Source organism: Ammospiza caudacuta, chromosome 21 (genome assembly GCF_027887145.1).
Source record: "Ammospiza caudacuta isolate bAmmCau1 chromosome 21, bAmmCau1.pri, whole genome shotgun sequence".
NCBI lineage: Eukaryota > Metazoa > Chordata > Aves > Passeriformes > Passerellidae > Ammospiza > Ammospiza caudacuta.
The window spans coordinates 3,026,351-3,052,780 of NC_080613.1; the positions used below are offsets into that span (position 1 = coordinate 3,026,351).

At 46.3% G+C, this 26,430-nt stretch overlaps 1 protein-coding gene across 2 annotated transcripts in view; it reads right to left on the reverse strand.

Moving 5' to 3' along the window:
* The window catches only part of COL5A1 (collagen type V alpha 1 chain), a 132,611-nt gene that overhangs the window by 41,502 nt on the left and 64,679 nt on the right, over window positions 1-26,430 (reverse strand). For both annotated transcript variants that reach the window (XM_058818444.1, XM_058818442.1), the window contains exons 10-25: window positions 25,315-25,356; window positions 25,055-25,117; window positions 20,760-20,834; window positions 20,049-20,141; window positions 17,003-17,059; window positions 16,278-16,331; window positions 15,588-15,641; window positions 13,978-14,031; window positions 12,893-12,946; window positions 12,298-12,405; window positions 8,317-8,370; window positions 6,639-6,683; window positions 5,564-5,617; window positions 5,062-5,106; window positions 3,828-3,881; window positions 511-555 (exon numbers count right to left, since the gene is read on the reverse strand). In XM_058818444.1, the coding sequence (XP_058674427.1) occupies window positions 511-555; window positions 3,828-3,881; window positions 5,062-5,106; window positions 5,564-5,617; window positions 6,639-6,683; window positions 8,317-8,370; window positions 12,298-12,405; window positions 12,893-12,946; window positions 13,978-14,031; window positions 15,588-15,641; window positions 16,278-16,331; window positions 17,003-17,059; window positions 20,049-20,141; window positions 20,760-20,834; window positions 25,055-25,117; window positions 25,315-25,356 (951 nt within the window). The remainder of the gene's footprint in view (window positions 1-510; window positions 556-3,827; window positions 3,882-5,061; window positions 5,107-5,563; window positions 5,618-6,638; window positions 6,684-8,316; window positions 8,371-12,297; window positions 12,406-12,892; window positions 12,947-13,977; window positions 14,032-15,587; window positions 15,642-16,277; window positions 16,332-17,002; window positions 17,060-20,048; window positions 20,142-20,759; window positions 20,835-25,054; window positions 25,118-25,314; window positions 25,357-26,430) is intronic.

A 26,430-nucleotide genomic window follows, 5' to 3' on the forward strand; every position in this document is an offset into this window, starting at 1 on the left:
GCCTCCTGTGACACCAGGGGTACAAACCCAGCTGTGGTTGCGCCCAGCAGCACTCTTGGGCTGAACTCTGACTTTTGACAAGTGCAGTGCTGTCTGAGAGCCTGGCTGCACCAGGAATGCAGCTGGCAAATCTCCTGGACAGACAGACAGACAGACAGAGCAGTGCATAATTCAAAGGCTTTGGCCTCCGGCAATAATCTCAAATATATTGTTAAAGAGCAACTTGGAGGTGGAAGGGAGGAAAAAAAAATCTATTTTCTACATTGCCTGTGCCACAAAGGATATTTATTTGTGTCAGTCAAGAGCAAGCTTCCCTTCTCAGGTTGGGTTCTTGGTGTGGGCTGCTCTGCTGGCCAGGAGAGCTGGGAGCAGCTCACAGGGGACACCCAGAGATAAAATCTGGGCTCAGCTTTCAGATTTCAGCTGGGTTTGCTTCTCAGCACCTCTCCTGGCCATGCCTGTGGAGCTCCGTCTCCACCCAGGTGCCCTGAGGGATCTGTGGGCACCCACCTGACTGCCCTTCTCTCCAGGAGGACCTTCCTTGCCAGGGTGACCCTGTGGATAAAAGAAACGAGAATTTTGGGGTTTAGAATACATTGAATTGTGGAGTTTAGAGCACATTGAATTTTGGGGTTTAGAGCACATTTATGTTGGGGTTTAGAGCACATTGAATTTTGGGGTTTAGAGCACATTTATGTTGGGGTTTAGAGCACATTGAATTTTGGGGTTTAGAGCACATTTATGTTGGGGTTTAGAGCACATTGAATTTTGGGGGTTTGGAGCACATTTATGCTGGGGTTTAGAACACATTGAAATTTGGGGTTTAGAACACATTGAAATTTGGGGTTTAGAGCACATTGAATTTTGGGGTTTAGAGCACATTTATGTTGGGGTTTAGAGCACACTTATGTTGGAGTTTAGAGCACATTTAATGCTTTGGTAGCTGTGATTTATTTCTCAGAGAGCAGCTGCTCCCCAGCAAGCTCCTACTGCCACAATTGGCTTCCTGGAGCCACCTTGCTTTTCTCAAAGGGAAAAGAGCAGCATTTGCATCCTTGGTGCTTTTCCACCTGGTTATTTCTAATTTTCCCCTCCAGCACCTCCCAGCAGAGCAGCACGAAGCGTTCTGGAATATTCTCTGCACAGCAGAACACCTGGGGGAGTTCAGCAGGAAAGCAGCACGGGGATTTTGATCAGATAAACAGATAAAATCCTGGTGGCAGGAAATTGTGAAGGTCACAAGGTGCCCAGACTGGTCAGAGCCCCTCATTAAGTTCCTGATTTGTGGAGTCCAGAACCAGATCCCATGAGAAGTGCTCAGCTAACCTGCATCCCTGCCAGCCACAGACTGGCCAGCATTCCTCTTGGCATGTGATGCTGAATAATTCAGCATCCCAAAGTTCCCAACATGTTCTCATCACCTTTATGGCCTTTTTCTGGGGTGGAAGGCAGGGAAAAATCAAAGTGTGAATTGCCCCAGGTAGAGCTGGGAGGGTCAGGGAGAAATGGGGAATGCAGGAAAGAGGTTTTGAGTGGTTTCCCTACAGCTGGATGCAAAATGGAGCTGGAAAATGGGATGGAATATGGGATGGAAAATAACTTTTGATTTGGTGTGAAAAATTAATATTTTATGATTGGCTTTTTGCAAATATTCAAATGAATATTATATGTGTTGTGTTAGAAAGTAATGCTGCATTAATTCTCTTAAGTAGTGTGTTAAATATAGTTTTAGGTTATAACAAAATGTTAAAATAGAAATGATGCTATGTAGGATATATTTTTAAAGAAAGGACTGTCACTAAGATAGCAGCCACAGGACACCTGAATCTTTCAGAGAAAGATAATTTATTGCTCCATTATCAGAAGAAATGAACTTCTTCCTTGAAGGCGCTGTTAAGTTTATGAGGAAGAAGTTGACAGTGCCCAGACAGAATCCTGTGTTTGAATGGAATTTATGCATCATGTATGAGGTGTATGAATATGCAACAGGTTATTGTTTTTAAGGGTTAATTCACTGTTAACGTGGCTCCTTTTCCAGGCTTATTTTGCCCAGAAAAAGGTGGACCCAGACTGTCCATAACTCTTTGTTTCTACTGTCTCATATTGTCCTAATCCAAATTGTCCAAATTATTATTACTCTAATTGTATAACTATTTTTCTAACCATTTTATTACTATTAAACTTTTACAATTTTAAAAACAAGTGATTGGTGTTTTTTACGTTTGGCAATATCTGCAATATCAGTGACCCCTAGAAGGGTACTCACTGCACCCCTGGGTTTGTTCAGGATGATGGGGGCACACCCAGCTGCTCTAAAGCCATCCTGCACTTTCTGGTGTCTTCACTGAGCTCTCTCCTTTAAATTCACAATTTTCTACCCATATAACAAAGAAAATGATGAGCATTTTCCATCATCAGTTTCAGAAGGGAATGGCAGACAAGCCAGACTCCCTGAGTTTAATAAAGGAACAAGATGACAGCTGTCACTCCTCCAGCAACAAAACGGGGGAGAAAACTCAAATTTCAGTTTCTTCTGTGATTTTAATGGCACCAACAACACCAGGACACAAAGGATCCCTAAAACCACTCCTGCCTTCAGCTCCAGGATGAACCTGCAGCAGCATTTCCAAAGCTTTGGTCCAGCCTGCACTAAACCATCCCCATTTCCACTGTGCCCATCTCCTGAGATCACAAACTGATGAGCAGCTCTCCTAGAGAGGCCCTCAGGGATTTTCAGGGATTTTCCAAGACAGATTTCTATAAATAAAACCCTTTTTGTCCTTGGAAAGAGCAACCCAAGCCCACCTGTGGGAAAGGTCCCTGCCCATGCACAGCCACTCTGCAGCTCTTCCACAGCCTCCAGGCTGCTTAAAAATAGAATTTCTCCAGCAGAAGCTCCCTGGAGGCTGCTGCAGGAATTTCACATCAAAACCTACAGATTTAGAGATGTTCTGGGCTTTGCTGGAGCTGCTCTGTTGACTCAGCTAACAATTGTACGGATGTTCCAAGTGCCCTCTGTAGGAATGACAATCCCAGGCTGGGAAATGCAATTTTTCTTTTCTTTATTTTTAATTTTTTTTTTCTCCTCAGGCCGTGCTCTGCATTTACAGAATGAAACAATTTTTGCAGGGTTTTCTTTTCATTCTTAAATGAATGTCTCTCTGAGATGGGTAACAATGAGATGGGGTTGAAAGGATTGGTGATTGTTTTTTTTTGAGACTGATTTTGACAGCGAGGAGAAAAGGATGTTTAAAGTGGGATTAGAGAATGGAACATTGACAGGGAATTTCCACCTGTTCTTATCACCCCTGTGAAACCCAGGGCTGGGATGGGAATAAACATCCACAGAACACAGGGAAGGAGCAAGAAGAAGGAAAAGAGAGGCCTGAAAGGATGGTGAGAAGTACCTAGGGTGAGCAGAGCTGTGATGGAGCTTCCCAAACTGACCCCAGCCTCCAAGGAGGGTGAGCTGACCTTGCAGAATGTTTTTTGTATATTAAACTTTTTTTCTTCTAGATTAAACTTTTTTTTCTATATTAAACATTTTTTTCCATATTAAACTGTCTTTTCTTACATATTAAACCCCATTTCCATTCTACGCTCTCTTTATCTCCCTTTTAAAGTGCCTTCATTTCCATTTCAATAAAGTGCCCTTTATTTCCATTTTAAAGTGCCTTTATCCCAACCAAAAAAGCTTTTCTTGTTTTCACCCTTCCCATTCCCCCTCTTTGGAGCTGTGAGGGGCTCAGATCCCAACCTGGGCTCCCATTTCCAAGCCCAGGGTGGGGAGAAGCCCCAGGAGGAAGAGGAGGGAGAGCAGCACTTACCGGGGGCCCATCAGCACCAGGCATGCCAGGGAGACCAGGTTTGCCCAGAGGGCCCTAAAACCAAACACAAAATCAGTCAGAGCCTCCAGAGCATCAGAAGGGGAAAGTTCTTCTTTAAGTCCTGCAAGTTGTAGAGCTCTTGGAGGAAACTTTTCCTTTTTTAAATCCTGCTGTTTCCAGAGCTCATGGGGGAAATTCACCCCCTTTTAAAATCCTGCTGGTCCCACAGCTCTTGGCGGAAATTCATCCCCTTTAAATCCTGCTGGTCCCACAGTCCTTGGGGGAAATTTTCCTCCTTTAAACTCTGCAAGTTCTAGAGCTCTGGAAGGAAACTTTTCCCCTTTTAAACCCTGCTGGTCCCAGAGCTCTTGGGGGAAAGTTCTCCTCCTTTAAATCCTGCAGGTTCTGGAGATCTTGGAGGAAACTTTTCCTCCTTTAAATCCTGCAGGTCCCACAGCTCTTGAGGGAAATTTTCCTTCTTTAAATCCTGCAGGTCCTACAGCTCTTGGGGTAAATTCACCCCCTTTTAATCCTGCTGATCCTAGAGCTCCTGGGGGAAGTTTCTCCTCCTTTAAACCCTGCTGGTCCCAGAGCTCTTGGGGGAAAGTTCTCCTCCTTTAAATCCTGCTGGTCTTAAAGCTCTTGGGTGAAATTTTCCTCCTTTAAATCCCACTGGTTCCAGAGCTCTTGGGGTAAATTCACCCCCTTTTAATCCTTCTGATCCCAGAGCCCTTGGAGTAAAGTTCTTCCCTTTTAAATCTTGCTGGTCCCAGAGTTTTTGGAGGAACCTTTTCCCCCTTTAAACCCTGCTGATCCCAGAGCTCTTGGGGTAAGTTCACCCCCTTTAAACCCTGCTGGTCCAAGGCCAGCACCAGCCCCATGTCAACAGCCAGAAAATCAGAGGCAGAGGGAAAGGATCCATGGGCTCTCCCCATTATCATCCCACTCAGACTCCCAAAACCCACAGAAAAAAAATCAATTTTCAATCCTCTCCTCATGTTTTACCACAGGCTGCCTTCAAAATGTTTCTCCTCAGAGGGGAAATGAATGCAAATATGATGAATTAGAGGTAAACTGAGCTGGCCTGAGCTCTCCTCTGTCTGGAATGAGAGCATTAGACTTTCATGGCCACGGCTGAAAACAGATGTTGCACATGGGGCAAAGGAGCAGCTGAGGGAGCAAAAGGCAAATCCACAGCTGAGGGAGGGGAATCCAAAGCTGAATTTCAACTCACTTTCTCTCCTGGGGGACCGATGGCGCCTTGTGGACCTGGAAGACCCTGTGAAAAACCAAAAAAAAAAATAATTAAAATTTAGGACATTAAAGCAAGTTATTCCTTCCAAATGCATCTTGGCTCTGCATTATTTTAGTGCATTATTTCCCCAGCTCCATTCATTACCAAAATGTCTTGTGGGGGACAATAAAATGTCAGGGATGCTCTGAGGAGCAGGATTCCCTGAAAGCCATGGGAAAAGCCTGGAGATGTGCATTGTTCACCAGGAACTGCACAGGGAATGTTAAACATCCCACAGGATGGGATTTGCCCACCTGGAGCTGCTCTGGCTGTGCCACAGCCAGGTGAGAGCTGGGGGATCCCACTCTGGGAGGGTTGGAAGGGAGATTTGGGACTGGAAATGTTTCCTCAAGCCAAATCTCCCCAAATTCTGCTCCCCTTTCTGGTGCTGAATCCTCCCCCCTGTTTTTTCCCAGCTGTGGAGAAGGAGATTTGTCCTTACCTGAGCCCCTGGGTTGCCCTGCTGTCCTGGGGGCCCTGGCTCGCCCTGAGGGCCCTGTGGGGAGACACGGGCAGGTGGGAAAGGTGAGCTGGAAGCACAATTCCTGCATCTCCCGCCAGCTGTGTGCCTGCATTCCCACTGCTGGATACACCTGGGCTGGATCCACACCCTCCCACAGCTCCCTGAGCCCTCTCTGACCTTCCAAGAGCTCCTGAATCAGCTTTTCCCACTGGGAAAGGGAAGGGGGAAGTGATTTCCTTGCACATTCACTCTTCCCCAAGGATTTCCAGCCCAAAGGAGCTGAGCAAGGCTCTAACACCTCCTGGTCTGTGTAGCTGTGATATTTTCTGAAAAATCCCTTTGCCAGGATTTTTCTCCTGAGGAGCTGAGAAGCCTCAGAGGAAAAGAAAAACAATAATTATCTGCTGCTGTGGAATGCAACAGGTGCATCTTTGATTGGTCCATGTTGGTTGTTTTTAATTAATGACCAATCACAGTCAGCTAGCTCAGACTCTCTGAGAGTCACAAGATTTTGTTATCATTAATTTCTATTCCTTTCAAGCCTTCTGATGAAATCCTTTCTTCTATTTTTTTTAGTAGAGTTTTAATAGATCATTTTCTTTTAATATAAATAATAAAATAATAAATCAGCCTTCTGAATCATGGAGTCAAGATTCTCATCTCTTCTCTCATCCTGCGAATACCACCACAGGTCTGCATTTATTCTCAGGGAATCCATCCCATCCCATCCCATCCCATCCCATCCCATCCCATCCCATCCCATCCCATCCCATCCCAGTTTTTTCCCCTCTCTGTTTAATGTCTCTATTTTGATATTTATTAGCTCAGCACTCATCTTGAGGAAAATGTTTCATCTTTCATGGAGAAATAATGTGTCATTCCATCAGAAATTACAATAAATTAACATCCATTTGCTGCAGGAAGATGTTCCTGGTGCTTTGATAGGAATCTAGACCAGGCTAAAAAGCAATTAGCAAATGTAATCTAAGAGAATTTTGCATTTTGCCCTACAGAAAACCTGAACTGCCTGTAAAAATGTGCAGGGAGGACTTACCACATTCCCTTTGGGACCTGTTGGTCCATCCATGCCAGCCACACCCTTTGAAAGGATTTAAAAAACACAGCAGTAAGAAAATATCACGTTATTTCACACCACAAAAGCAGGGAAATTGCCATAAAAATACTAAAAATAAATCAATAATTCCTTTGGACCACGTGGAAAGGGAATAATTTCCTAAAGGTGTTTGGTAAAGCAGCAAATTCCATGAATCCAGGTAAATTTCTAAAGTAATTTTGGTGCTTTTCTCTTTGGTTTAACTAGTCTGGGAGGCACAGGCAGCATCAGGCTGAGGCAATCCTGGCTGGATTGCATCCCACAAGCATGGAATGGCAGAGGAAAAAGGGGAAAAATCCCTGACAGAGCTGTGCCAAAGCAAAATTCAGCTGGGACTGGCACTCCCTGAGCACCTTCACTGAGGGAGGAACATGGAGATGTCCCCCTGCCACCAGTTCAGAATCATGGGATTGTTCAGGTTGGAAAACAGCTCTAAAATCATCAAAAATCATCAAACCCAGCATGAACCCAGCATCCAGCCATGTCCCCAGGTGCCACATCCATGTGGGCTTTGAGCCCTTCCAGGGATGGGGACTCCACATTCCCTGGGCACTGCTTCACAACTCCTTCCAGGAAGAAATCTTTCCTAATCCCCACCCAATTTTCCTCTCATCCTGTCTCTTGTTGCTTGGCAAAAGAGCCTGATCCCCCTCCCCACAACCTCCTGCTTGTTGTAGAGAATGAGATTCCCCTGGCCTCCTTTTCTCCAGGATTGTCTTTTATTCTGTGGGGTGCAACATCCCATCCATGGGAGATGAGGCAGTTTGGGAGCAAACCCTGAATCCTCATTAAACCCCAGCAAACCCTGAATCCTCGTTAAACCCCCAGGAGCTCACAGCAAAGTTCTTCACATCCCAGGAGGGCTGAAAGGCCACAGAGTGTTCCCCATTAAGTGCTGACCCCTTGAGCTTTGGGATTGGGGTTTTAAGCTCTGGGATCCCAGAGCAGCAGAGATTTAGGGACAGCCCCTGCATCAGCACTTCCAGGGATGAGATCTGCTGGACAAAATCCCACATGCTGTGGACTGGAATATGAAGGAACTGCTTCAGAATAAGCACTGACCCCAGGAGCTTTGGGGTTGGGGTTTAAACTCTGGGATCCCAGAGCAGCAGATTCAGAGACAGCACTTCCAGGGATGAGATTTGCTAAATAAAATCCCACATGCTCTGGCCTGGAATATCAAGGAGTTGCTTCAGATTAAGCAGTGACCCTTTGAGCTTTAAGGTTTGGGATCCCAGAGCAGCAGAGATTCAGGGACAGCCTCTGCATCAGCACTTCCAGGGATGAGATCTGCTAGATAAAATCCCACATGCTCTGGCCTGGAATACGAAGGAGCTGCTCCAGAGCCCTGAGGCAGCAGTCAATAGCAAAGGCTCTGTGTTAATAACTCCCATCCCTCCCCTCCAGCCTGACAAGGAGTTCATATTTACTCAGGTGGGGCAAATCTGCCCTGCACGGACGTGACACCACTGAGGATGGGGGGAAATCAGAGCCACCAGCTCCTTTGGGGCTCCACTGCTTTTCACTGCCCAGATGTGGCCAATTCTGCAGCTGGAGGATCAGCTGGGATGGCTGAGGTTGGGATTTTGTCTGGAAGGCTCTGGAGCAGGGAACTCACCGGGGGCCCTGGGGGTCCTGGGGGTCCTTTGGGGCCTAAAAGTCCTCGGGGTCCCTGTGGGGGAAAAAACAGGGTGAGAATTCCCATGTGAGGATGAGCATCACACTGGACATGGACACAGCAGGGTTTTGGAAGGACCTTGCAGGGATTGTAGCAGCTTCCCTGAGCTACAAACTGGGAGAGAAATCCTGTGGGCAGAGAGCCTTCAGTAAATAAATATAAGATAATGGAATGGAATATAATGTAATGGAATATAATGGAATAGAATATAATGGAATAGAATATATAATATAATATAATATCATATAATATAATATCATATCATATCATATCATATATAATATCACATAACATAATATGATAATATTATTATATAACTATATAATATAACAATATTATTATAATATAATAATATAATTATAATTAATAAAAATTAATATCAATAATAATAATTATATAATAATGATATTAATGATATTGTTATTATTATTATTATTAGTAGTAGTAGTAGTAGTAGTAGTAGTAGTAGTATTAGTATTATTATTATTCTACAGGCATTTATTCCTTGGGTTGGAACAAATCCCCCTTGAAGCAATTAAAAAAAAAAATTAATTTAATCCTACTCCTGGATTACCCTGTAACCCACACTCTTTGCAGCCAAGTTATTCCATTCCTCATTCAAGCTCCTCTGTTGTTGCTGTGTTACCTGAGCACATAAATGCTTTTAAGAAGTTAATAAGCCATAAGTTATTGCTTGGACATGTGCTAAGGAGATAGCTGAGTTGATTAATCTTTCCCAGAAGTTAATCAGACATCTTGTCTATAATTTAGTTCCGGCGAGTCTGTAAATGCCAACCCTTCCTCTCTGCTCTGAACTGTGCCCAGCAATTGCCATCAATTAATCTAAGGCCACCACACACAACCAAATCAGGGGTTTTGGATGAAATGATAGAGAATGTTCTTCTCACAACAGAGGAAATGCATTCAGGGTGAAATCAGCAGCCACACAGAAATCTGCAGGCAGCAGGAGCAGTTTGCATTGCCAATAAAGTGAGAAATACTCAGTGTTAGGGGCAAAGTGCCTTTTCAGAGCATTTCATTGACAGCCTCTCTGTTTGTTGTTTTTTTTTTAGTGGGATTCTCCTTGAAAGCATTTCTGTGGCTTGGTCCAAAGGGTTTGTCCAAGCCCAGTGAGATCTCCTCCATCCTTCCTGACACCAGGAATTCCCAGCTCCTCCTCAGCTGCTCTGCAGCACGTGGGCTCCAAACACTGACAGAGAGCAGATTTAGGAACTTCTGTGCTCTGGCAGCAGGATATTGACCCCACTGAAGTCAGATAGAAAAGTCTCCCTAAGCTCAATCCTGCCAGGATTCCACCCTGAGGTTTATCAGGAGTCACTGGCACTGGTGACAGTGGTGGAGATGCCACTGCCCTGAGATAAAACTCTTTTCTTAATGGAATTTGCTATGAACACTCACAAAAAATGTATTGTATGTTTATTTACCACATCTAATTTCTACCCCAGCCTGATTAGCTCAATCCCAAAGCAGAGAGAAGGATACAGGCAGGAAAAATATGACATTAATCTGAGTTTCATATTTATATTTATGATATTTTTCTGAGCAAGCAATGAGATTTTATCTTCATTAAAAAAAATCAAACAAACTCCCACCTTTGTAGGAGTGAAAATAAGTGAAAATTATTAATGAAAATAAGCAAAGCAGAGTCGTTCCAGCACAGCCACTCTCAAATTGTTCATGTGGAGCTACAAGCTGAGCTCAATCCCCTGGAGGATCTCCGGGCAAAGCTGCCCCAGGAGATCTCCAGGGATTGAGCTCAGCTTGTAGCTCCACATGAACAATTTGAGAGTGGCTGTGCTGGAACGACTCTGCTTTGCTTATTTTCATTAATAATTTTCACTTATTTTCACTCCTACAAAGGTGGGAGTTTGTTTGATTTTTTTTAATGAAGATAAAATCTCATTGCTTGCTCAGAAAAATATCATAAATATAAATATGAAACTCAGATTAATGTCATATTTTCCTGCCTGTATCCTTCTCTCTGCTTTGGGATTGAGCTAATCAGGCTGGGGTAGAAATTAGATGTGGTAAATAAACATACAATACATTTTTTGTGAGTGTTCATAGCAAATTCCCATTAAGAAAAGAGTTTTATCTCAGGGCAGTGGCATCCTCCACCACTGTCACCAGTGCCAGGTCCCGAAACTGAATGGCAGGGCAGGGCTATAAACTGAATAACAAGTGGATGGGGTTTAGCCAAATCAGAGCTCCTCAGATGAACCAGAAGCAGCAGAAGTGCCACCCTGTAACCACACTCTGCAGCCAAGTCATTCCAGCTGGGAATTCATGAAGGATGACCTGGTAACACCAATGGATCATCCCAAAAATCCCTCCAGACTGAGGTTTTATCATGGACAACCCGCACAGCTCAGCAAGGCTGGCAGAGGTTTCCATAAATGCACATTTCTGAAGGCTTTGGGTCATCCAGCGGGAGGATTTCTGCTCTCCTGGTATTTTCCTTCCATTTCTGCCTCTCTCACCAGATCTAACCTGGCATTGCTGAAATCGGTGACATTGGAGCATCACATGGAATAAGGAAAACACGGCGGGAGAATTGGAATTCCTGCAAAGGGAATTGTTGGAAATCCCAGCCCAGCCCCTCCTGGAGCCTTTGGAGTGGAAGGAAAGGGATGGGAGCACTCACTGAGAGCTCACTTTAATCACAGCCCCTTCCACAATGAGGGGAACTCTGGGATTTGTATGGATGGAGCTCCTTCCCTGCCACGGAGGGAAGAAAATCTTCCTGATTGATGGGCAGCTTTAACTGCCTGCCCAAATATTCCACAGCCTCCTTTGTATGATGCAGAGAGGGCTGAGGAATTAAAATGAAATGTCACAGGGTTACTGGAATAGGAGCATCACATGGAATAAGGAAAACATGGTAGGGGAATTTCCTCCCTCCTCTCCCATATCTGCTGGGATAAAACCCCAAAATGATCAAATTGTGCTTCCCCTGGGTTATTTTTCACCCCAAACCTGAGGCTCCCCCTTAGGAAACCAACCCATTGGAAACCTTCCTCCAGTGCTCATCACTCCCTGCTCTGCTCCCTGTCCTGCCCTCTTGGAATTTTCTTTTTCCCTTTGGGATTCTGACTCTCCTCCTTCCCCCTCCAGCTTTGCTCTGCTCAACCTCAGAACCCCTTACAGCCACAATTAATTAACCAACCCTCCCCAGGCTGTGGAGAGTGATAATCTGAGCTTTGCAGAGACACCAAGAGCCCAAAGTGGGAAGAAAACACCATGGAAGGGGATGAGAGCTGGGAAATCCACACTGGCTCCTCAGGTTGAACCACACACCTGTGGCTTCAGCATTTTTCAGCTCTCCCCTTAAACCAGAGCTGGGATCACTCAGTCTGGGCTTTGCTAAACACCTTCTGGCTGAAGGAGAAGTGAACAATTCAATCTCTGATTCCTGCCTCTGTCTGGAATTTCTGCTCCCCAAATCTCACTGCAATCCTCTGGATTTCAGAAATTCAGAAGCCATCATTTCAGAAGCCATCCTTTCAGAAGCCAGCATTTCCTCTGGATTCCAGAAATTCAGAAGCCAGCATTTCCTCTGGATTTCAGAAATTCAGAAGCCATCCTTTCAGATGCCATAATTTCCTCTGGATTCCAGAAATTCAGATGCCATAATTTCCTCTGGATTCCAGAAATTCAGAAGCCATCATTTCCTCTGGATTTCAGAAATTCAGAAGCCATCATCTGCTCACTGTGAGCAATAATTTACTCCCTGTGCTATTTCCTTTTTCCTTTTAACCTGAGTTCTTTTTCCTTAAAACCTGACTTTCCTGACCAGATCTTTAAAGGCAAATTCTCCTTTCCACTTCAATTCCCATCTCCCTGCCCTGTTTCCCTCGCAGGGAAGGCTCAGGGACTGGGAGCTCCTGCCTGCTGCTGCACCTGCTCCTTGTTCCCAGGTTTTCCTTGGGAATTCCCAATCCCAGGCACACTTACCCTCTCCCCATCCTCTCCAGGGGCCCCTGGGGGGCCGTGGGGGCCTGGCTCTCCCTGCCAAAAAAAAGCAGAAAATGCTGCAGAGAAGGTGCAAACACTCTGGCAATGGAAACCACCAGGGAATGGGGATGAACCAAGGCATGGATTTGAATTTTCTGTCTGTGCTGGAGGTCCCTGTGCCCTCAGAGCTGCCACTCTCTCTGCTCCAGGGAGGGGAGGGACATCCTGCCAAAAAAAACCACTTTCCCCCATTTTTTCCTCCATTTTTAAATTATAAATTGCAATTTCAAGCAATTTCCACCCTGTCCAACAGCAGGTTTTGCCTCTTGCTTTGGGTTTTTAGATTGCATTGCATTAAGGTACTTTTTTCCACCCCATCACAAGTTGGAGCAGCCCCAGAAGGATCCTGCAGAGGGATTTTGCAGCTCCCTGGGATGTGAGGATGCTGTGACATCCCACAGGGTCCTTCATCCTCGCCTGTGCCTCATCCCAGTCCCTCCCAGCCTCCTCCTCCTCCTCCCACAAGAGGAAAAACACTCACCCTGTTTCCCTTCTCACCAGGCAAACCAGCCAAGCCATCAAAGCCTCGGTCACCCTGAAAGCAAAACCAGTTTAAAACACATTTTAAACCAGTTTTGAACCATTTCAAACACATTTCCAGCTGTATTTGAGCACCCTTCCTGTTTATTTCCTTTCTGTGTCGAGGAAGGATGAATTTTCTCCCTCAGACATTCAATCTTCACCTTCCATCAGACCAGGGATGATCTCAAAGTTATGGATTAAAACAAAGGAAAAAAACCAAAAAACCCTTCAAGTCTGTAGTGGTTTTGGTTTGTTAATTTGAGATTTTGCTAATTTTGAGATTTTTTTGCATGGTGTGTTAATGAGTGTGGTGTGTTAATTATTAGTGTATTTATTTTTTGTTGTGAGGTAAGATAAGCAGAAAGATAAAGTAGGTTTAAAACTTTAAAGGGTATAAAGAAAACTTTATTAACAGTAACTAAAAGAGAGAGTAATGACAATTAGGATAAAATTAGGGTAAAATTTGTTATTATCTCATGTAATTGTCATTTGGAGCTAAACTCTTCCCTCTTCCCCCAGCTGAAATGCTTTTCCATGTGGATTTCCAGCACAGCAGCTTCTTCCCTGCTTGATAATTCTGGCAGATCGCAGCAGAATGAAGGGATTTTGTCTCCAATAAAAAAAATTATAGTGGGGATTAAAATTCCTCACCATTTCCTCACCTGCTTAAGAGGTGGTTTTTGGTGCTTCTACTCTAGAGACTTCCCAGCCACTTGTTCTGTTTGTTTTTTCTAATTGGGATTCTGAAGTGTTTGTTCTACAACGGCAGCATATTTCATCCAGCAGTTTAAAAAAGTGGCATTAAAGAAAACCCCAAAAAACAGGAAAAGAAAAGGGAAAATTGCTATTCTGCCTTCCAGGAGTGTGGTTAACTTCCCTTCCTTAACCTCCACATTCCATGAAGACTTCTTGTCTTCACAGGAGCCTCTGGACCAGCTCACAACCTCATCCAACCAAGCTGGGCTCCTTCTCCGTGGGTCTCTCCGCTCAATCCTGCTGAAGAGAAGGTGCAAATTCCCAAAATCCATAAAAACCTGGCCCTACCTTTGGTCCTGTCTGGCCTGGCATCCCCCGGGCACCGTCACTGCCAGCTCGTCCCTGCAACACAGAACACCAAAGTCAAATCCAAAGGGTAACACAGAACCACAACAGGGTTTAGCTAAACCAGAGAGAGGGTTTATTTAACCCAGGCAGCTCCTCCTGGTGAGGGAAAAATCCCTGTTTTGTGTTTGAAACAACATCCTGGGGTCAATGAGAGGTGGGACATAAATGGCAGCAAAGCCACTTCCCTACATGGGCCATGGTCGTTGGTTTTATGTGAAAAAATAAAATCTCCCAGCACATTTGAAGAGATGCTAATGGTGATGGCTGCAAATTAAAATGAGAGTTTCTGTTTCCAGGAAGGCAGAAGTGGGTCACACACGAGACTTGCTGGTTCCTTCCTCTGGCAAGCTGAGTCATGGTGAGCCAGAGGGTGGCGTGAAATAAAAATCAGAATTAGGGGTGGAAACAGAGCAGGATTTACACCTGATCCATTCTTGGGACTGGGTTCTGCCAGGACCAGGGACTCCAAGCTAGTTTAAAGCATTTGTGCAGCTGCAACCCCAACACCAGGGAGCCAAAAAAAACCCAGGCTAAAAGAGTGGGATGAGCAGCTTTGAATTCCCCCCACACTGTTCGGATTTTAACTCCCATCCTTCTTTGTGCCCTCCCAGATTTTAACTCCCATCCTGGTTTCTGTCCTCTCAATTTTCAGTTCCCATCCTCATTTTCATCCTCCCAAACTTTAACTCTCTTCCTCCTCATGTGTGTCCTCACAGATTTCAACTCCCATTCCCATTCATGTCCCAAATTTTAACTCCCGTTCTCATTTGTGTCCTCCCAAATTTTAACTCTCATCCTGATTTCTGTCCTCCCAAACTTTAACTCTCCTCCTCATTTGTGTCCTCCCAAATTTCAACTCCCAAATTTGTGTCCTCCCGAATTTCACCTCCCATCCTTCTCTCCTCTGAGATTTTAACTCCTATCCTGGTGTCCTCTCAGATTTTAACTCCCATCCTTGTGCCCTCCCAGATTTAACTCCCACCCTGATTTGTACCCTCCCAAATTTTCACTCCGATCCTGGTTTCTGTCCTCCCAAATTTTAACTTTCCTCCTCATGTGTGTCCTCCTAGATTTCAACTCCCATTCTCATTTGTGTCCTAAATTTTAACTCCCATCCTGGTTTCTGTCCTCCCAAACTTTAACTCTACTCCTCATTCATGTCCTCCCAGATTTTAACTCCCATCCTTGTCAGATTTTAACTCTCATCCTGATTTCTGTCCTCCCAAATTTTAACTCTCCTCCCAAATTTCAACTCCCACCCTTCTCTCCTCTGAGATTTTAACTCCTATCCTGGTGTCCTCTCAGATTTCAACTCCCACCCTGATTTGCACCCTCCCAGATATTCCCTCTCATCCTGGTTTGTGTCCTCCCAGATTTTCCCTGCCATGCTGGTTTGTGTCCCCCAGGACACCCGAGCTCAGCCTGGCCGCTGCCGCCTCTTGCGCAACGCCCTCGGTGCAGAGGAATGGGAGGAATTGTTTGGCAGCAGGAGCAGTTTCCAGCAGGAATTGCAGCTCCTGCCTGCTCAGCACAGCTGCCAGGACACTCACCCTGCGGCCTGGCTTCCCTGCAGGACCGGGAGGACCTTGGATGCCTCGTGGACCCTGCAAGGAATCAAGGAGAGAGGAGGAAATGTCACCTCAAGGAGGAAATGTCACCTCAAGGGAGAAATGTCACCTCAAAACCCAGAGATCAGTGCCCACTTCAGGCCCTTCTGGGGCTTTCAGGGCCACCAGGGCTCCAAAATAAGTCCCTGGAGCAGAGCCTGTGGTTCCAAACACACAGGGAAGGCTCAGGGCTGAGCATCTCCAGGCAGGAATTGTAGGTGTTGATCTATGGGGAAGCTTTGGCAAGCAGGTGGTGGAGATGAATCCCATAAATCACTTCTCTTGCCATCAGAAAATGGGAACTTTCCCTCAATGCAGGATGTGAGGCTTGGAAGAACAATATCCTGAGCATTTGTGAATTCTCCACACTTCAAATTATCTTTTATGTACAAGACTCCTCCGTGGGTGTCCTTCCAGGAAGGAAGTTGCAGAGTTTTACACTGCTGGCTTCAAACCGTGTCCAGAGCCTGCACTCAGACACTTGGAGGGACATTTCCATGCCAAGCACGTGTTCCCACAGCCTCCTGCTCCCAGCTGGCACGGGGTGACTGAATCCCTGCTGCCCAACAGCCTCTCAGACAGGACTGGCTGCTCCAGCCTCGTTTCTCCAGCTCCCCCCAGTTCCACACTCACCTGAGGTCCCATTTCTCCAGCTTCTCCCTTCAGTCCTCCACTGCCTGGGGGTCCCTTTGGACAGAGAAGAGGATTTATTAGATTTTTGCTCCAAGAGAGCCAGAGAAGAAGATTCCACATTCAGGAAAAGCCATTCATGGATCCAGAGCCCACAAGGAGCTGGAGCTGCTGGGTTGGCTCCATCCTCACCAATTCCATCACTCCCCAGCTCCATTCCCTCATCTTCATCCTCACCAAATCCATTACTCCTCAGTTCCATGTCCCCAGTTCCATCTCCCAATTCCATCATTCACTAGTTCCATCTCCCCAGTTCCATCACCCAATTCCATCCCACCAATTCCATCCCCCAGTTCCATCCCTTATCATTTCCATCCCCCAGTTCCACCTCTCCAGTTCCATCCCCATTTCCATCCCCCCATTTCCATCCAACCATTTCCATCCCCCAGTTCTATCTCCCCAATTCCATCCCCCCAATATCATTATTCCCCATTTCCATTTCCCAATTCCATTATTCCCCATATCCATCCCCCCAATTCTACCCCAATTCCATCTCCCCAGTTCTATCTCCCAATTCCATCCCATCATTTCCACCCCCACAATTCCATCACCCCCCATTTCCATCCCCCAATTTCATCACTCCGCAGTTCCATCCCCCCCAATTCCATCACTCCCCATTTCCATCCCACCATCAGTCCCCATTTCCCTGCCCCATTTCCCTCACTCACCATTGGGCCCGGCCGCCCCGTCAGCCCCATGGGTCCCGCTGGTCCCCTCAGTGCCAGCTGCAACAGAAGGACAAACAGGGCTCACCTTGTGACAAAGCCACCACTGAGCCACAGCCACAGCTCCCTCCACACCCACAAAGCCCTGGAGCAACGTCCACATCCCCAGGGAATCACAGATTCCATCCCACCCACAATGGGCAAACAGCTTCTCCTGGCCCAGATTTGCTGTGCCCCATCCCTGGTGGGGTCCAAGGCCAGGCTGGGACACTTGGAGCCACCTGGGGTCATGGAAAGTGTCCCTGCCCATGGAAGGGCTTGGAATGAGATGGGCTTTAAGCTCCCTCCCACCCCAAAGCATTCTGTCATTCTATGAAAGCCCCTGGACTGTCCATGAATCTGCTGAGAGGACATAAATATTTATGGCCTCACTTCAATTCAAGAGAAATTTTTTTCTTTATTGTCCTGGTGGTTCAATTTTAGAGGAATTTTTCCCTTTTTTTTCTTTGGTTAACATGCTCCAAACTGTGCTCCAATTCAAACTGAACACAGGGGGCTTTTAGCTCCATAATTAAGGAGTCGTGTTAACCATGCATCAACCCAGTAATTTCCACGGTGGGAAATGGAGCTGGGCCATGCTTTAAAACATCCCTCAGACAATTTGTTCCCTCGTGACAATCCAACACTTCCAAAGAGTTGTAATTATCTGTGTACTCCAGTAATTAAAATCTACCCAGTGACTGAGCTTGGAAAGGCAGAAATATTGCACAAATGCTGGGTTCTGTGGCATCTTTTTACAACACCCCATTAAAAGGGAGATGCTGTGAACCACTGCTGGCTGCAACTACATTCAGTGCCTAATGAAAGACAAATTTTAAGAGGATAAATCAACCTAATAATGCAATTAACGGCAGTGATAATGAGAAAAACAAACCCAAAATAGGAAAAGGTTATGCTTGCTGCAGGACCCTCTTTTCCAATCCTGTAGTTCCATACAAAAATGACGTTTATTTCCCTTCCTGCATCATGGTTTTCAGCCAAAATGTTGAAGTTCATGAAAAAATTGATTTTTGTCCTTTCTAGAAATATTAAACTTTTCATCCATAGTCCAAAAGTTACCCAGGATTTATTTGAGTTTTAAATTTTTTTCCCCAAACATGAAAATTTAAATAAAAAGGGACTTTGAATGAGGGGAGGGAGACTATTTATTTTTTGGTAAATCACAATTTTCAGCAGGGAGAAGAAAAAATAAAAGAACAAAAGCAGAGAGCTGGAGAAAGGAGATGCTTCTCATGAAGCATTTCTCAGGTCAAACCCTCTATTTCCCAGGAAAATAAAATGCTGATGGAAAAACGCTGGGCAGGCTGGAAATTAAGACTGACACGGTAACACCAGGAACATAATCCAGGATATTATTGGCAGCACAAGGTTAATGGACAGGAAAATGCAGTGCCTGGGAGGATCAGGACTCTGCCTGAATCTGTAAAAAATCCAATCCAGCTCCTTTGGAAAAGGATGGAAAGCAGAAAACTCCCAGTTAAGGCAAACACCTCATTAAAAACCCACCAGGGGCAGGTGCCACCCATGGGGGGAGATCCCAATGGATTTTACCCCATATAAAGGTGAAATAAATTGAGTTTTTAGCTTATTTTAGCCCCAAAAAATCTATGTTAAAATCTGCAGACAGCTCAGAGCAACAAGGCAGCTCCAGCCACACATCCCAGCTGCAGCCAGATGTGGGCTCTGGAGCTGCCCCCAAATAAAACAGCCCCAAAGCTGTGTCCCTTTGGGAATTGCCACCCTAAAAAACGTTCTCCTTCATGGCAAGGGTGTGTTTGCAGCAGAACTGGGTCCCTTTGGGGCAAACAGAGCAGTTTGGGAACTGTGGGGTTCCCAATCTCTGCTTTTTAACCTCAGCACTCAGGAAAGCTCCCACAAGCACCAAGGGAGAGCAATTTCAGAGCTCCACTGGCTAAAAGTGAAGTTTGGTTTTGAAGAGATGAGTGCAGAGCCTTCCCCACTGAGGTGTCCATCCAGGCAGGGAGCAGGAGCTGTGCTGGGAATGTGCCAATCTTGTTTCACCAGAGAGCCAGGGATGATGATTTGGACATCAATCAATGAGGCCATCCGAGGAAAGAAACGTTCCAGGGATGGTCACCATGTATTCCCAAATAAATACATTAAATTAGAAATCTGCCTGGTGAGATTCTGGGAGCAGATTCTATATGTGACATTGGTTTCATTATGAGGATTTACTGGGGGGAAAAACATACAAAAATAAGAAAATGTTTTGAGCACAGCTGCTCATAGGGACCCTCAAAATACAAATATACAGGTCTGCCAGAGGTCTGCAAGAAATTAAAGCCAGCTTTCCATCAGCTGGTTGTAATTAAAACCCAAATCATGCAGGTGCAACCCAGTGACAGGTAAGAGGTTCCACCACCAATATTGGGGACTGTTGAGGATTTTTTGGAGGTTGAGGAGTTTTTGTAAGATAATGGCCACATTCAGCTCCAGATTTAACTCCCACCCTGATTTTTACCCTCCCAAATGTTCACAACCCAGCCTGCTTGTTGGGATAATGGACATATTCACAAACAATGGATAATGGACATGTTCAGAAATGGGGTCCGTATATCCTTGAGAAAGGTACAAGAAGAAGAATCATCAAGACTCAGCAGGTTTGTCAGCAAGTTTGAGAAAGTGAGAAAAAAAGAGAAGCCATGGATGGGCCAGACAACCACAGCAAGACGCGTGAAAAATTAAAAGATCCAATCAGCATTCTAATTTAGATGTGTGAACAGCTAGGATTAACCAATCATGTATTAGCTAGAGATGTGTGGACAGTAGACACTTATTATAAATACAGCTCTTTTGGGGATAATAAATCTGGCTTCAGTGGATCACATTGATCATGGTGTGATGTCCCATTCCCGATCCTCACACGGCGCAGGGGCCGAGCGTGGTCACAGAGGTGTGAGGGGTTCATTGTGCCATTGCAGGCGGCTGCAGAGAGCCGTGGCAGGCACTCCCAGCTGGCAGCACTCACCCTGGCCTGCTGCAGGATGGCCTGGGCCTGTGCCTCCTGTGCCGACACCATGGGTCCCTTGGAGCCGGCGTCGCCTCCGCCGCTGAAGCGGAACTGGGGGAACAAGGTGGGGACAAAGCAGGTCACAGCTCTGTCCCTGCAGCCTGAGCCTGAGCAGCTCCCTTCAGCATGACTGCCCTGAGCCCATCCCAGTCCATCCTAAACCCTAAACCTAAGCCCATCCCAACCCATCCCAGTCCATCCCAGCCAAGCACAGCCCATCCCATCCCATCCCATCCCATCCCATCCCATCCCATCCCATCCCATCCCATCCCATCCCATCCCATCCCATCCCATCCCATCCCATCCCATCCCATCCCATCCCATCCCATCCCATCCCAGTAACCCCTGGGCTTGTACTGTGCAGAGCCAGGATTTGGACTCAATAATCCTGGTGGGTCCCTTCCACCTTGGCATACTCCATGATTTTTATCATCATCCATCACTTCTGGAAATTTAAACCTGTCTGTGCTTTTGACTAATTAAGGAGCTCCAGTGCTTTGCAAAAAGTCAATTTAAAACAGGAACCATCCAAATCCATCTTTTCCCTCAAAGAAAATATGTCCTTGGGGTAAAGGGGATGGGAGATTTCTGCAGGAAGGGGCATCAAACAGCAGCAAAACCAAGAAGCCTGACTCATTTTAATCCCTTTTTAGTTCTGTTTGTACTCACAGGCAGCATAAGCATTGTCCCTGGTGGTCCTGGCAATCCATCTGCTCCTGGGAGACCTGGGCGTCCAGGTGGACCCTGAAAGAGGAAGAAATTAAAATAAACTTCTAAAATATCCTTTTGGTTCTGTGCATACACTAACAGCTGTGGTTATCTCAGGATATTGTCATGACATGGATTGAGTTGGTGGGAATCTCAATTTTTCTTCAATTTTCTGAATTCCCTCCTGTCCCATCCTGCCCCAGCTATTTCCAGGGTCTGCCTCGTGCACTTTTGGAGCAATCCAAGTCCCTGCCATGCTCCAAGATAACAGAATCAATGTTTAGAGTTGGATCTGTTAAAATCTATTAAGAAACCCAAAAATAGATGAAACTTCCAAACTCAGTGAGAGAGAAATGGAAGGAGATAAATTAATTCCTGCACGCGTTCAATCAGCCAGGTCGTTTTATTTTTCTCTTTTCTTTTTTTTTAATTTTTATTAGTTTAGTCCTTTGAGGCTCCTTGCATTGGAATGGAGTGATCCTGTCAGGGGCTGTAAATCAGCCCAAATCCATGGATCTCCACAGAGAGGAGGATCATTAACAGGCACTCAAACAACAAGTGGGCAGTCAAAGATCCATTGATGAAGCCATAAAAAGTCAAATATGGCAAATTTTCCCTGGTAAAAAGTTGAGGTTAACCCATATTTCCTCCTCATTCCAGTGATCCCATATGCAAATGAGGGTGACATCAATGTGTGTGGCTAATTGCAATTTTCACAGCTGTTTAAGGCAACAGGGATTTGACCACATCCCAGCAAGGCCAAAAAAGCCCCAATGCTCCTTTTGTGGCCAGCAGGTTGAGATTGAGAACTCGGCTACTTCTTTAGTTAGGAAACATCAACGATAAATCAATTTATAGGGAGCTGACTCTCTTGGAAGGGCAAGAAATGAATATTTTTGTAGTTCTTGCTCTTCTCAACCTGCCTGCAGTGTGTTCAGATCCAAAGAAAAAATGTAAATACAAATCTTGGGCATGGGGACACCAAAAGGCCAGGAAGTCCTAAGGCCACCCCACAAAGGAGGTGGATAAAGGTGGGAAAGACAAATAGACAACAAAGTGCCTAAAAACCAGAATATTTGAATAAAACAACCCAACAGAGCACCAAACCAAAGGATTTGGTGCTTTACCCTTGCCCCACACCCTTCCAGCAAGATCTCCCCACCCCACATCTCTCTGCTCCCCCTTGTTCCATGTCCAACTTCCCAATTCCCTCATTCCCTCCCCTTAAAACAAACCCAAACCACTCAGGCCGAGGTTCCCAGCAGGAATCAGAGCCCAGCCCTGGTGGGTGAGGAGCTGCCCCAGCCTGGCCAGGGCTGTGCTGTCCCCAGCAGGGCTGGCCCTTGTCCCAGCCCCACGAGGACAAGGCCTGCATTAACAACAAGGCCCCGCCATGACTGGCCTGGATTAACAACAATGCTGCTCCCAGGGCTGGAGCAGCAGGAAAACACCAGGGAAAATTCCAGCAGTGCCCAGGAGGGCTGCAGAACTCTCCAGAACATCCATTTCTCCAGGCAGGCTTGACATCCACAATTTGCTGAGCCTGGCCAACACCAGGGCCTTCAACCCCACTGAGATCCCACCCCAGACCCTTCTATTGGAGCAGAAATGGCACAAATCATTTAGGCCAGCCTCGTTTTGTATGATAAACCTTCTTTTCTCTCCCTCTCCTCCTAGAACTCCAGCCCTGCCTGTGATGGAGCAGGGCTGAGCTTGTTTATCTCTCCTGACAAGTGTTGATGCAGTGCTTTTATCCATAAATGCCTCTTTTTGTTTCAGGCTGGGTGGGGGAGGTCTTTTCCTGGTGGAATGGACCAGCACAGGGGGGTGAGCAATGAAACACAGGAAAATCAAACCCGTAAAGCACTTTGGAAATTTAAATTCATGAATGCCGGGAAGAAATGCAGCCTGCCAGGGGCTGGGTATAAATCTGTGTGCCTCTCCTTATGGAAATGGGGATTTGCTGAAATACAGCAGCCAGGCATGGATGGGGACTGCAACTTGCATTTGAAATGCAAACCCTGGGGTAACACTGCCATGGAAGGGTTAAACTGAAACCTGGGGGTGTCTGTGTAGGGTGCTGAGCCTCAGCATTCACCAAGTGTGCCTCTCTCCCTAGATGGTTGAAAACCAGAAAATTTTGGTCAGAAAATTACATAATAGGAGATGTTTATGGCAGTTTTGGGGGTCTCTGAGTTAAGGGAGCATTTGGAAAAAGCACAACCCTTGGAAGCACTCAGAAGCCAAATCAGGATTTTTAGTGATGCCTTTTAGGGATCCTGTTGCACTTTTGAGGTGCCAAACTGCTCAGGGGAGTGATTCCCTTGGGATTCAGTGACTGATGGCTTTGGAAGGTGAAGATATTTTGTGATGAGTCCCAGAGTACCCAGACACCCAAATTTCCAACCAAACTCGGGCTGGGTGAGGGAGCTGCAGTTTGCTCCAATGCTGCAGCTCACCCCCTTCCAAACAACACATTTTCCCACTTCCTTCCTCCCAGTATGGAGCCCCCATGGAACAGCTCCCTGCTCTCCTCAGTGCCATATTTCCTCCTTCCCACTGCTGCCTAAGTCATCCCAAAGCATCCTGAGCCCTCTGGAGCCTCCCACACCCAGGCTGCTCCTCCGCTCTGCTGCTGACACAAACTCCTCTCTGCCTCCTGATCGTGCAAGAAGCTTTAAATAAATAAAGCAAATAAAGCTCTTTCTTCTTTTTTTTTTTTTTTTTTTTTAACAATGAATAAACCAGAGCTAAATGAGTGTTGGCCAATATTAACAGAGCTGACTATTGTTGGGCTGTTAATTCATTGCACCTGCCTGAGAGCAGATAAAAAATCTCTTTATCAGATGCAGGCAGAGGGAATGTTCCTCACTGTACCCAGGGAAGGGTCATGTAAATTCATGAGCTACACTCTCAGGGTTAATAATAAACAAATTAAAAGAGGAGCTGCTCTAATTGAAAAGGAGGGTTTTAATATAGCTCCTGTGAGTTCATCACTTCTCTCTGCACCCTGTGCTGGGTTGCACTCTGCTCTGGACACTGCTGCAGCTGTCCTAGAATGCAAATTATTCCTCTCAGAGTGACTGCTGCTGCTTGGCTCTGCAGGGCTGTTCCAGAGGAGCTTGGCCAGCAAATATCTGCATCTGCCTGGACACATGACAGGAGGAGTGTCCCTGTCCCCAGGGCCAGCATCCAGCCTGCCAGGAATGCAGCAGGAGAAGGGAGAGCTGAGCATCGCAGGATGGAGACAGGGATGAGGCCACGGGGAAAACAGCACCCTGGGAATATTCAGAATTCAAATGAGGATTTTAAGGGTTCACCCTGGACCACTGAGAGTTGCAAACCAAGGCAGGGATGAGGCCACAGGGAAAACAGCACCCTGGGAATATTCAGAATTCAAATGAGGATTTTTAGGGCTTGCCCTTGACCACTGAGAAATGCAAACCAAGTCAGGCAGGGAAAAACAGCACCCTGGAAATATTCAAAATCCATACGAGGATTTTTAGGGGACCACTGAGAGATGCAGACCAAGAAAGGGATGAGGCCACAGGGAAAAACAGCACTCTGAAAATACTCAGAAGCCAAAAAAGGATTTTTGGAGCTTGCCCTGAACCACTGAGAGATGCAAACCAAGACAGGAATGAAGCTACAGGGGAAAACAGCACCCTGGAATTATTCAGAAGCAAATAAGGATTTTTACGGAATAAGGATTTTTACTGAGAGATGCAAACCACGCCCAGCTCACCCCTCTCTGTGAGTCCAGGCTGCAGAGCTCCCTGTGTGGGCACAGTGCAGGGCCACAAGGGTTAAGCCAGGCCCAGGAGCCCCCAGGGCTGAGCCTGGATTGATTTCTGAGCTGGCAGGCAGAGATGGATGGAGCTCAGGCAGGGCCCCTCGTCCTCAATCATGTCCCAGGCACCAGAAATGGGATTTGTGCTCCATCAGCAGCAGTGCAAAGCAGGGAGGGTCCTCCCAGCACTGCTCCAGGGGAAAAGGGGGAGTGCAGCAGCCCCAGGGACCAAGGAGGCAACAAAGAACCTGACCTAAAACAAAGGCAGTGCCCAGGCTGGGGACAGTGCCATGGGAATGCTCCAGCACCTGCCCTGCCCTGTATTCCCAACCCCTTTGGGAGCTGCTCTCAAAGATGAACGGGATTTTAACAGGATTTTAACAGGATTTTAAGGCTCCAGGGATACCCCACAGCCCCACCAACCCACCCAAACTCCAGCCAAGAGGAGAAAGCCACGGGCACTTACCCTCTCCCCTGGGTCACCCATCAAGCCCACGGGTCCAGTTGGTCCTGGAGGTCCTGGAAGGCCCTGGCAGAGAAAAGGGGGAGAAAAACCTAAGCCACAAAAGAAAATGTGTTATTATTTGTAGCAGATTTATACGAGCAGCAGGAAAAGCTCTCTGTTTATTTTTTGCACCACAAAATCCACCCCAAAGCTCTCTCTGTGCACGTGTATGGCAGATGGGAGCACCAGAGCCCAGGGAGCAGGGGGAAAATGCCACTTACTGCTGGGCCTTCAGGACCTGGGGGGCCTTCCACCAGCATTCCCTGAGCAAGAGGAAGGAAAAAAAGGATTAGACACATCCACAAAGTCATTTTGTCCACAGGGAAATGCCCAGTGCTTGAGCTGTTCTTAAATATTTCAGCTCTTGCTGCTGCATGGAGACATCCCAGAGCTGGAGGGTTTGCACTTCTTCTGGATGACCTCTCCCAGAGGTGCAGAGGATCATGGAAAAGCCAAATAATGTGTAATTAAATCCCAAATAATGTGTAATTAAATCCCAGCCCTTACTGCCAGCATCAGCCCCAGCACAGCATCACCTGCCCCAGCATCACCTTCCCCTTCTCCCTTTGCTCAGAGCCAGGGAAAAAGCAAATCCTGGACTTTGTCCAGCCCTGATGGTGCTGGAGCTTGAGGAAAAAAAGCTGTTCCTAGCCCTAAAGAGCTTAACAAAAAGTTAGCAATCAAGTTGCAAGGTGGTTTTAAAGTGATTTTTTCCAGCAGGCTGCACGCTGTGATTTCCTCTGTGAACGTAGGAAATCGCTGTGTGGGAAAAATTCTGGGATATTGTTACTGCAACCTCCTCAATCTAAATATTTTGTCATCACTTTAGATCAGATCTATCATGCACTCAGGAAAATTAAGGTTTGGGTTGTTTTTTTTTCCTCTCATGAGTATGTTAAAGTCGGAAAGAAACTCCCAATCCACCTGGAAATGTTTTTCAGGGGAATGGTTTGGGAAGAGCTCTGTCCCTTTTATCTCTGAGATAAAGCAGCTCAGGTGGAGTCAGCAATTCCCAGCTCACCTGTGGCAAACAGGGACATTTTTCCTAAGGGATGGAATCCTGTAAAAATCTGTGGATGAGCAGCAGGAGCTGCTTTGGGGTCACCCCAAACTGTTCTCAGGCTCTGGTGCCAAAATCCTCAGCTGACCCCACTCCAGCCGAGCTGAACGAATCTGAAATGTCTGCAGGAAAATCCAGGCATTCCTGCCCCAAAACCACACTCCCATAGCCCAGAGCAGCAAAAAATAACCCAAAGCAGCCTGCCATGACCCAGCCCTGCTACCATCAGGGGTTCTGCACCAAAAAATGCTCGGCCAGCTCCGTTCTCTGCCTTTCC